Genomic DNA, 12,007 nt, shown 5'->3' with positions numbered 1-12,007 from the left:
AATGACATGAACTCTGCAGGTGACTGGGCACATTTAATTCTCCACCATCCTTCACGTAGATGAAGGATAGTTACCTTTAAAGAGCTGACTGAATGCTCCCTCATAGTTGTAAGTAGCCACGTCATTTAATCTCCCCAACACCCACCACTTCACTGACTTTCATGTTTTACTGAGTGGTCTCACTATCTACCAGTCACTTAAGTTTACTAATGTCTCTTACCCTTGGGGTATCCAAATGTCACCATCAGTCTGACTAAGGTTTTAGACTCCCCACTCGACTGCAGACAGTTCACTTCAAACCTGAGCTCCGCTTAGTCTCCTGTGGCGGCGTGACTATCACAGAACTCTCTCTCAGATACTCTGCCTTCCCTTGGACATCCTTCTCACCCACCACTCAGAGCCCACTTGGTTCTTTTTCCACAACGGATGCCTCTCAAAATACATTAGCACATTTAAATCCTTCCCAAGGCTTCTCAAGGCAGTGCAATGAGTCGGCTAAGCCAGAACTTTCATCAAGGTCCTTGCCCCTCTACTGTTACAAAGGATGATAAATACACACCTCAAGCTGCTATACTATTTTTTTTAATTACAAAACTCCAGATTATAATGACATATCTAAATTTAAAGAAATACCAACAACTAACTTGCTCTTTTAAAAATGCTCCAGAAATGACAATTTGAGCAACAACTAAATATTTGATGTAAAAGCATTTGATAAAAATTTTGAGATGACTGAGATTATGTTAAATTTAAAATAATACAATATTTAAAATTTGTAACAAAGTATGTTGGGGTAAGGGTAGATAAAGCCAAGAGCAGAAGAAAACAATTTATTTCCTGTTTCACAAGGAAATCTTTCAGTGATGTAATATAGAATGTATCATCTGTTCTTTGCTCATTCTGGACAATGCTTCAAAAGCTCAAAGTGACAGGTAGTAATGAGGTAACACTAGTTCCAGGATAGAATTTGGTCACAAGAAACCAAAAGAACTTGATTAAAGGGTTGGAACTCTCAATCACTTAACCTTCAATTATGGGAAAGGGACTAATGTTTGGATTTAATCATTTAAATCAACGATATAAAATCTATTATATAAAATTCCATTTATGGGTGAAACTCCCCCCCCCCCCCCCCCCCCCCCAAAAAAAAAACTCTGGATATCAAAGCTTGCTGTAATCTTCTGGCTGGTTAACACATGGACGGGCCCAAAAGGAGAAACCTTCAAGGTGAAAATCAGAAACCAGTCAGGTGGGACAGGGAACCCAAAGCACCAGTTCCTGAAACGTCCTTGTGTGGGTAGCAGAGGACTGGCCACAAAGGACAATGTATGTGTAGATAACATGGCACTGCTATGGATATTACAGACATCCAGCATAGCTAATGGTAGACATCCAAGGGGTTACAAAGTAAGCACATTGTGGGTAGGGACCCTCCAGTGAACAGTGATGTCACCCGATAGATGACTATTTTTGGCAAAAATGCAACTTTCACATGGGTTTTGTATAAATGTGGTGGTCTTGAGGACAGAGGCCTTTGCCCAGGTGTGTCTGTCTATATGCCTGTCTGCATGTGGACTATGCCCTCCTGTGGCATGGCTTTGTGTGTGCCTAGAGGCCTTTGACTGGAGTGAATAACCTATATTTTATCTGCCTGGGACTCTTGACATCATCTTAAACTTCCAAGCCTCCCATGAGCCGCTTTCTTTCCTGGCATGGAACTTGGATCTCACACCTCAGCTTTCTGTCAGGAAACCAGGGAATTCTGCTTTCCTGCCTCCTATAATCCCCCTTGATGCTCTACACAAAGGTGCAAGGTGGGAAACTAAAACCACATTAATGACTTCTGGTGAGCAGCTTTGGAAGTGGCTGTCTAAATTTTTATTAGAAGTGTGTTACATGTCTCCCCATTTTAACCCATCTCCTAATTGACTACAGGGTTCCCTCTTTAGAGGAGAACTGTTAGAGTGGCAGGAGAAGGTCCTGTAACAAAACTATTACCTTCCAGTCACCAAATGAAATCTACCTCTGGGTGGAGACAAGCCACTGTTTCCTCCTTTAGGAGTTAATCCAGTTGAGCAAGTCAACTGCCTGACTAAGCGCCACCCCTCAGAAGACCAGATTCACCTAATGCCATCTTTAAAAAGAGGAGAGGAATAGTTACTCCTTTAATGAGATAACAGACCTTTCCTTCACAGAATTCCCACCTTCTGTACAGTTGCTCACAGAGCAGCTGACCTCTTCTCTGAAGTGCTCAGAGAATTGTAATTTTCCATTTTCTTCATCTCTTTTGAAAACATGCTGTACCTGATGCTTTGGGTTTCCTTACTCTTTGAAGTTTACCAACCCTTGTTTTTGGCAGTGGCTTCCTGCTTCTAAATCAATGCCTAACATTAAGAGGCACTTTCTCTCCATCCTGCTTCTACAGGCAGCTACTGAGATTTACAGCTTGCCTGCCCCGGAGATTTCTTCTGAGTCTGCTCTTGAACTCCTTTATTAAGTAAGGAGACTAGGAACCCAAGAAGGGCAGGGTGGTCGCTGGTGGTGACTCTAGTGGTCCTTTCCAAATTTTCTGGTAATGTTCTGATTCTGCATGCAAAGGACACAGAAACTATGGGCCTTTCACCCCAGAACTTATCCGATAAAGTTTCTTGAAGTCTATGAATCACTCTATGAATTACTGAACTGCATGACAGCCAGCTGCCAGTGTTTAGAATAAAAACAGAACAGTACTCTCATTTTCCTGAAGCTGACTTACTACTTTACCAGTTTTTGTTTTTGTATACTGCAAAGCTAGTATAGTTACTGGCTTATAGTAAGTGCTCAAAAAAGATCACTGAACCAAAATAATTCAGTTTTCCTCCTAGTTTAATGGACAGACACACACACACACACACACACACACACACACACACACACACACCAATCAATTCTCTAAATTACAATTAAGAGGTGAGGAGGAACTTCCTGCTATTTCTATTCAAGTCCAGAGCTTGAACTTACAGTTGATTCTCGTTATTCTGCAGTAGCCACCTCGAAACACTGAACCATTGCTCCTAGGGGAAATCCTGTGAGCCTCTGGTCACAACAGCTTTCACCAACTGATCAAGACATAACCTATTATAGATGTTTCAGTTAAGACTGCTGGTTCATTAACACTGAATTCTCCAAGCGGCACAATCGTGCCTGAATATAGCCTTTCTAATTCCCACAATCATAAATACAGCAGTCCATGTTCTGCGGATCATTCAAACAATTTCCATGAGCATAATCACAGCTTTTGTGTGCTTATGAATATTAGACAATAACTCAGTCTTATGTTTGGAGGTCATTTTATTTTATTTTTTATTTTACTTATTTATTTTTTTTGTGACAGGATTTCTCTATGTAGTCCTGACTGTCTGTCCGGGGACTCAATATGTAGATCAGGTTGGCCTCAACTGCTTCCTGAATCCTGCCAGGGATCAAAGGCTTACACCACTGCACCTGGCCTGGAGGTCAACTTTGTAAAAAGCAAAACTACCAATAAAAAGTCAAAGTGAAGTAAGAGTAGCTTTGACGGGACAAACAAGATGCCTACTTATGAGAAGTAAAAAAAGATTCTTGTCAGGCTCCAACTGGGAAGATACGTGTAGGTCCATACAAACTTATTACCACCTTGTAAAATCCGTATCTGACTAGGACGGCCTTACCACATACTGACTCTGGTATTACACATACTTTAGTTTGTGGAAAATCTCAAGTGTACAATCCAGAAATGTTGGTGAATGCATGGTAATCAGAAGAACATCTAAGCACCAATGCATTAAGAGACTCCATTTAGTTGTCTGACTTTGAGAAATAAAACACAGTAAGTGAAAAATCACAGAATTGATGAGCTATCTTAAGAACCTTCTATTATCAAAGAACTGTTTCTTCTGAAATCACTTGTGTGGGTTATGGTGCGTGCATGTGTGTGTATGCTCATATGCACACATGGACTAGAGGGGGCAGTGCATGGGTGTCCCCCTCTATCACTCCCTCTTCTACCCTATCCTCTGAGGCCACAGTCTCTCCTGGATGGGAGCTTACAGCTTGAGAGTGTCTGTATTGTGTCAGGAAGGCAGTAAGTCACAGTGCTCCTGCATTCTCTGCCCACTGCCATAGCAGAGTGACAGGCACACCATGTGACCACATTTGGTTTGTTCTGTGGGTACTCAGGATGCAAACTCAGGTCCTCATGACTGCATAGCATATGTTTCAGTCATTGAGTCATCTCTCGAGCCCCTAACTTATATTTATAAGTCCATTTTTCTAAAATGGAATGCATACTATAGTTCTTCTTAGACAATTTGAAACTAACTTCATTAGGATTATTTTTACGGCTACACTCCAGTGATACTGGGTCCTTTTAGGAACATCTATTTCTAATCTACCTCCCATTCATTCACTCATCAGCCATTTATGGAGAACCCATCATGTTCCAGATACAGTGACATGGTTATACACTTGATTCAAGATCAACTTCAATAAAGCCAAAATCCCTGTCTTCTTGATGTTTCGATTCCAGTCAGGGTAAGATTTTAACCATTTTCTAATGAAAAATAAATTGCAAGTTGTGAAACCACATGAAAAAAAAGAAACAAATGAATGGTGAAAATACGAGATTTCACTTATTAGATATATGATTAAACATATGAAAAAACAACAAACTTCTCTGAGCCAGTACTTAACCAGCATCCTAATAGGCAGGAAATGGGGAGAAGAACATTTCAAGCAAGAAAGAGCATGTCTAAATGCACAGAAGCTTAAAGAAACACACAACACTGCAGTAACTAAAAAGCCAATGTGGCAATAGCGTCAACAAAAAAATGCAAGAGGTAAACACAAGAGGTAAGAAAGGGCCATATCATGCCAAGCCTTCTAGGTGATAGTACAGAGTATAGATTTTATGCTAAAATAATATTCTCAAACTCGAGACGCAGTTGTTCAATTTACGCTTTAAGATTTATTTTGTTGCTCTGTACATCAGTGGGAGGCCAGAAACAACAGGCGGAAAATGTATTCTGGACAGCAAATCACCAGGCGAAACTCAGATGGATGCTTGCCTGATTTCCTTTACTAACAGTCAGTAGTTTGCAGTTTCATTCACTACCACACGGTCCCCACTTTCTACATTCTCAGGAAAACGACTCATGTCTGCAACAGCTGCACTGTGTCTTCCTAACATAGCTAGTTAGAGGAAAACCGTTTGCTATGTTAAGCAAAAAGCTATATTAGGGTATAACTAACGGGGGACACTGAATAAAAAGATCAGAAGGAAATACAACAAAATTTACTCATTATTACCTTTAGGTCATGGGCATTTAATCTACTACCTATTTTTTTAACTTTTTTTTTTTTAATCAATTCGCCATCTTTGTTTCTCTCACAGAGCGTATAGGCTGCTTTTGAAGTGGAAAGCAGTCAAAGGTATACATAAATTTTAAAACGTACTCACTAATACCTGATCCTCTCACATTTAAGTATATTAATTTCAGTGCATTTGCTAGCAGTTAACTTGGTTGACTACTCTGTGCTTTTTTTTTCACTTACGTTGAGTTTATATTAGTAGCAATATTTCAGATAATAAAGTTAAGCTGCTGTTGTACTTCACTAAATTATTGAATCAGGTTTATAATGGTCATTCTCACATCAGTCACTTACATAAAATATCTGACTACTAAAATTCAGCAACACTATAAATCAAATAGCAGAAACTATAGATTTATTTGGTCTGGATTTTACTATAAAAATTTAAGTAGCAGGGTTATTCACTTCAAATCTTTTTAGAAATTTTAAATGAAAATTTGACCATGAACAAGTATACAAAAGGAGTACTAACAGTGCACGCTATGAAGATTTTACCACATAATTATGTAAAATTTATTTCAGGGCATATAATACAGGTCACTGAATAAACAGAATGTCTGTGTCTCTCCAAACTCTTCTGCTAAAGTCTAGAAACCAATGTGACAATATCTGGATATGGGGCTTTTGGGTCATAATGAATTGGACTCATACGCTTTTAAAAACAGGTCAGAAAGTTGTCTTCCCCATTCTGCTTTGTTGAAGATACACACAAAAGTCAGCAGTGTGCAGACTGGTAAAGACTCCAAAACTGTGAGACAGGCTTCTGATTATACAAGCCACTCAGCTGATGGCACTTTGTTAGAGCAGCCCAAACTGACAAAGGTAGGAACTAATCACAATTTTGGTTTTTATTCTACATGTTCATAATTATATTAGGTGGGAAGAAATAATCCTCTGCTATTTGTTGAAAGATTTCAAAGAATATCACGAACATTCCAGACCTGGAAGTTATTAAGGCAAAGAGAGCAAGGACTCAAACATTCCTTAATGGCAGTAGCTGAAAATTTCAATCTTTCTTTTAGGTGTTAGGTCCCACCCACTCTGCATATGAATAGTAGATTCCTCTCACAGAAAGGAACTTGCAGCTTGTTGACTCAGGAAACATGCATCCAATAACAGGCAAAAAGAATTCCAACAACTGAACACCCTCCTTACTCAATATGGAAGGGGACAACATTACAGTACATTTGACCAAATTTAAGCTATTACTAAAGTGTGTGTGATGTATGTGTGTATGTGTGTGTGTGTGTGTGTGTGTGTGTGAGAGAGAGAGAGAGAGAGAGAGAGAGAGAGAGAGAGAGAGAGAGAGAGAGAGGAGACAGAACAAGAGCATGCATGCCACGACATAAATGTGGGATTCTGTTTTCTCCTACCATGAGTTCTGGTGATTGAACTCAGGTCTTCCTGTTTATGTGACAAGCACTTTTACCCACTGAGCCATCTTACAACCCCTCAAAATGTATTTCTGCTGAGAGACATGTGAAAGGGAGCAAACCAAAGCAAAGTGAGAGACAGAGAAATGAAAGTGTAAAGAGAAATGCATGCATGAGGCTTACACTGAGCAAACAAGGAAAATGAACAGCAAGGTGTCACCCAAACCATCCTGAGTCACACAATTCTACTTGTAGTTAGATAACCACATCAGATTTAAAACCCTGTTCACCAGGACAGCTCCAGGACAAGATGTGGAGCACAAGAGAAGCCATCAATCAAGCAAATCCAGGACATACACTTCACCCCTTATACTTGGTGGTATGTACCAAAAAATCTTAGTGGGGACTCTTGAAACTACGGACACTATCAAACCCTATATATACGCTATGATTTTTCTTACATATACTTATTGGTAAAGTTTAATTTATACATTAGATACAGTAACAATGAATAACAAGCAGCAAAATTACAGCAAGATACTGTAATAAAGTTGTCACTGTGGCCTCTCACACTCTTAACTGTAATACCCTGACCCTTCCTGTGGTGGAGTAAGGTAATACAACACCTAGATGATCGGATGAAGTGAGGGGTAAATGATGTGGGCAACCTGATCTAATGTAAATATGACTTAAATGCAGCCCTCTGATACCACACAAGTAAGCCTCATCCCCAGGCATGGGTCTAGAGTGACCTAACAGGCAGGTAGCATGCAGTGTGGTCAGTTACGAACAGACTGCAGTTTCATTATGCCGCTCAGAATGGTGTGCCATTTAAAAGATAAACTGTTTCTTTCTGAAGGTTTTCAGATTCTGAAGGACTGTAGTGGAAAGTAAAATCACAGGTCTGGGTGAAAACTAACTGTCGCACTAGATTATGACTCGGGCTTCTACAGGAAGGTCTGGAGCCATTTATTTCTCACTATATGGACCTGAGTAAATTACTGGCAACTTGTTTTCCCACATGTAAAAATGGAATACCATCTTTTCTTAAAAAAAAAAAAAAAAAAAAAAAAAAAAAAGGGTATTCAATGATCTTGTTTTTATCTCCGAGGTAGAATGAAAACAACATTTCCGCTCCCTGACCTTTGTCTAGCCCTAGTCACAAGGCTGCAGCTTATGAAATGAATCAGTCTATTTCTAAGGTTGACACCTCAGAATCTCTTCATCCATAGTCCACTCTCTTTTCATTTGCCAACCAGCACAGCAGTTGACAGAAGACTCTAAGGTCATGGGAAGAACACTAAAGCCACAACAATCAAAACAACTAGAATACCTATACTTCGCCATTGAAAAGGTAACTAAATTCCTTAATCACCATTTTGTGAAGAGTTCACCTGAAGAGCGACCCAATCACACTGATTCCCATGTGATCCCATTCCTGGCTGGCAGAAGCGAAGCCTACATTAATTCATATGCATTGGGATTCTGGAGGTTATAAACATGTCCCAATGCATCTCTTTTCCTACTTCACTCAGAATATCCAAATGAGACACTCGATTTTAAAAAATTTGTCAGTATGCATTATATAAATACAAAGGTAATATCAATGGAATTTTGTTGTTCAGAAAAAAAACCTGTTAAAAATTACAGTAGTGTTATAAAATATTAAGCTTTTTATATTAAAAGTCTTGTTAATTTTAAAAACTGCTTATTTTGTTAGGTACAGTTGCTTATTCCCTGAAGGTACTGACTCCTTTGGAAAACTGTCTTAACTATGATGTCAATCACTTGGCTCAAGTGCCTCTGTAATCTCTGCACTTCAAAGACATAGAGGACATAAGTTAATATGAACCTAAGTCCTAAGTTTCAAGAAAATTATGATTTATTTCTAGTATCATGAAACAGACGAACAGTAAGATACACACAAAAAAATTTTAAAAAACCACCCGAATTTCTAGCATACTATTGGTCAGCGGTATCTACACATGTATTCATTCACATAAATGACCTTACTCAACAGGTCTATTAAACACAGTAATTCCCAAGTCATCCTATATCAGTTTTCATCTCTCAAATGGCTTCCAATGAAAACTATCATTTATGATCACCAGTACATAAGCCACTAAGAAGATATCTGAGTGTTTTTCAATTTTAACACAGTATGGTTTCGTATCACTGAGGGTTGACAAAAGAGTAATTATTCTAAATGCTATAAAAATCCATGATCTTATTCTACTAAATTAGTTGACAGTGCCAAGAGTTGGCTTTTGTGACTCCAAAGTATCAGCGTCAAACTTTACAAATGTAGATAAAACATCAAAACATGAGACAAAACAGTAGGGATATGAATAACAGAGATGTAACCTTACTAGAATATATATCTATTAATACACTTCAATTAGCATTAAAAGCAGCCCTTATCAATACAAAATACAATCTGTTAATGAGAATAAATTAAAAAGGCACATTCTTGTAACAGATCAAACTCTGAGTAATGGGATATAGCTCAGTGAGAGCCTGCATATACATGACCCTGGGCTCAATTCCCAGCACCACAAAAAAGAAAAACTTTATAACATATTAATGCAATATAAATAAGTTCTTTTAAAATATATTTTAAGGTTTTGTATGTTTAGAACTTTATCATTTGCTTAGAAGTAATAATTTGCACAGCTGTTATTTTATTTTTCATAATCTATGGAATGCAAAATAAGCAAACAAGATTATGGAAGGTACATTAAGCCGACATAACAAAATTTCAGTCACAGATGATGGATCTGTACATGAGCTTATCAATTTTATCAAAAAATTTCATCACTTTATTTAAAATACATTTAAACAGCTTATTTCACATTATCAGTACATATACAAATGTGCAGTATTAAAAATTTTAAGTCTGAATATTTTTCTACATTTGACTATCACAAAGAGAAACATAGCAAACATGAATAAAATGGGAAATAAACCAGACGAAGGAAACTTCAGTTTTTAAAGAGAATATCCTTCTAAAGTAAAGGCTTATTGTCTTGCTGAATAAGGAAGTATTAGTAAAAGAGCCACTCACCATCTTCAAATTTCAAAAAGTCTAAACAAAAGAAAATAGTTGACATTTGGTCATCTATTGAAATAGTATGGTACCAAATTTATCACTGACCTTTCATTAACTGCATGGGAAATACATATGGCTTCTATTTCTGTATATAGATTTTCTGTAATAATATCAACCAATTTCTTTTCTTCTAATTTCATTATATTATACAAATTCTAGCATGTAACCTAGGTCTTTTCTTGGAAGCAGTAGGGATAAACAATATTAAGTTTACAGTACAATAGATAAATTTAAATAATACCACTCCGTCCTTACTGAATTAAGGAGATTAAAATTATTTGCAATCAAACAAAGAACATCCAGTTTTTATACTAATTTTTTAACTAAACCACCAAAAGCAGAACTTTTTTTTCTAATTTCTTTCTAACATTTAATTAAACACTTGGATTTCTAACTTTTTACCCTCTTACTGACCAGCTTGCTTGCTTTCTCTCTCCTCTCTCTCTCTCTCTCTCTCTCCTCTCTCTCTCTCTCTCTCTCTCAATCTCTCTCAATCTCTCTTTCTTTCTTTCCTTCTTTTTTTTTCCGGTTTTTCAAGATAGGGTTTCTCTATGTAGTCCTGGCTGTCCTGGAACTCACTCTGTAGACCAGGCTGGCCTCAAACTCACAGAGATCCATCTGCCTCTGCCTCCTGAGTGCCAGGATTAAAGGTGTGTACCACCACTGTCTGGCTGCTGACCAGCTTTTAAAGGTAACTTAAAAAAAAAAAAAAAAAAAAAAAAATCCTAGTCATAGTGGCCAGAAAGTAGATGTAAGAAGGAAAAAGGAAATAGAAACTGAATTCTTACTGCTTGCCCTGTTGCGTCTGTGCAACACAGATAAACTAGCATGTCAAGAGAAGGAGAAAGCAAGATTTTTCTCACAACATTCCTTGTTGTTATTTTAGAAACATATTTGAATTAGTACTTGGAGGAAGTTATTCAGCTTGTAAGCTGAATGGAGACTGCAGGTGCCAGGTATTATGCAGGTGAGGGGATATATGCTGACAAGTACTAGGGTACTTGGGAGGCAGAAAGAGAAAGATGGGGAACTGAAGGTACCTTACTCTAGCCAGTCTGCGTTACACAAAGCCTCATCTCAAAAAAACCAAAAAAAGTGCCCATTACAGTCAGCCTATCCCTTACTTACCTGCCATTACAAAGTAGCCAACGAGCAAGGGAATAGTGAGGTATAATCTTCTGCATGACACTGGCCATCACCATGGTAACAACCAGCTGTATACCTATCACACCCTGTGTAAAAAACAAATAAATTTAACAATAAATTAATTAATGTTTGGGGACCCTGCTGGAAAACTCTCTATATATTTTGAAAATGTACAGAAAATTGACTTTAACAATAAAATACCTCATTCTTGTGGCATTTAGGTATTCAAGACCACATACTTCCTTTAAACTTAAAGCACAGTAGGGGGTGTCACTCTCATAGTCTTCTTCAAATTACAAAAGTATCACATGCATGTGAGTACAAGTAAAATAACCTAAACACTTATTCCTAATAAATACTCTATATAAATTAAGGGTACCTGGTCAATTTGGGTAAAAATTCTGAGGTATAGTATAGTCTTTTGTGTTTGCATGAAATGTTCTGTAAATATGTTAGGTTCATTTGGTTTTTAACGTCTGTTAGCACCAGCACTTCTCTGTTCAGTGTTAGTTCGGATGATCTGTCTAACTGGTGAGAGTGAGGTAGTGACATCTCCCACTCTTGGTGGGAGTCAATCAGTGAGTACGGGTCAACATGTGAATTAAGCTGTAGTAGGATTCCTTTTATTAACGTGGGTACCCTTGTGTTTGGTGCACAAATGTTATGAATTTAAATGTCATCTTGGTAGATTTTTCCTTGATGAGTATGTAATGTTCTGTCCTGTATCTGCAGACTGGTTTTGGTTTGAAGTCTTTTTGTCAAATTAAAATGGCTATACCAGCTTGCTTCTTAGATCCATTTGCTTGGAATATCTTTTTCTATTCTTTTACCCTGAGGTAATGTCTATCCTTGATGTTAAGGTGTGTTTCTGGGATGCAGTAGAAGAATGAATTCCATTTTTTGCTTTCATTCTGCTAATCTATATCTTTTTACTTGGTAATTGAGACCACTGATGTTGAGAGATATCAATGAGCAGTGTTCACTGATTCCT

The 12,007-nt window shown here is 37.8% G+C and overlaps 1 protein-coding gene across 8 annotated transcripts in view; it reads right to left on the bottom strand.

Moving 5' to 3' along the window:
* Window positions 1-12,007, bottom strand: part of Tmem161b (transmembrane protein 161B) — a 95,833-nt gene that overhangs the window by 40,957 nt on the left and 42,869 nt on the right. For 4 of the 8 annotated variants that reach the window (XM_036207081.1, XM_036207085.1, XM_036207080.1 and 1 more), the window contains one exon: window positions 10,999-11,102. The exons of 3 other annotated variants lie outside the window; for them this stretch is intronic. In XM_036207081.1, coding sequence (XP_036062974.1) covers window positions 10,999-11,102 — 104 coding nt within the window. Of the gene's footprint in view, window positions 1-9,825; window positions 9,847-10,998; window positions 11,103-12,007 lie in introns of those variants that run through there. One more of the 8 variants, XM_036207084.1, reaches the window with a different exon arrangement.

This window comes from Onychomys torridus, chromosome 15 (assembly GCF_903995425.1).
Source record: "Onychomys torridus chromosome 15, mOncTor1.1, whole genome shotgun sequence".
Taxonomy (NCBI): domain Eukaryota; kingdom Metazoa; phylum Chordata; class Mammalia; order Rodentia; family Cricetidae; genus Onychomys; species Onychomys torridus.
This window is presented reverse-complemented; position numbering and strand designations above follow the sequence as displayed.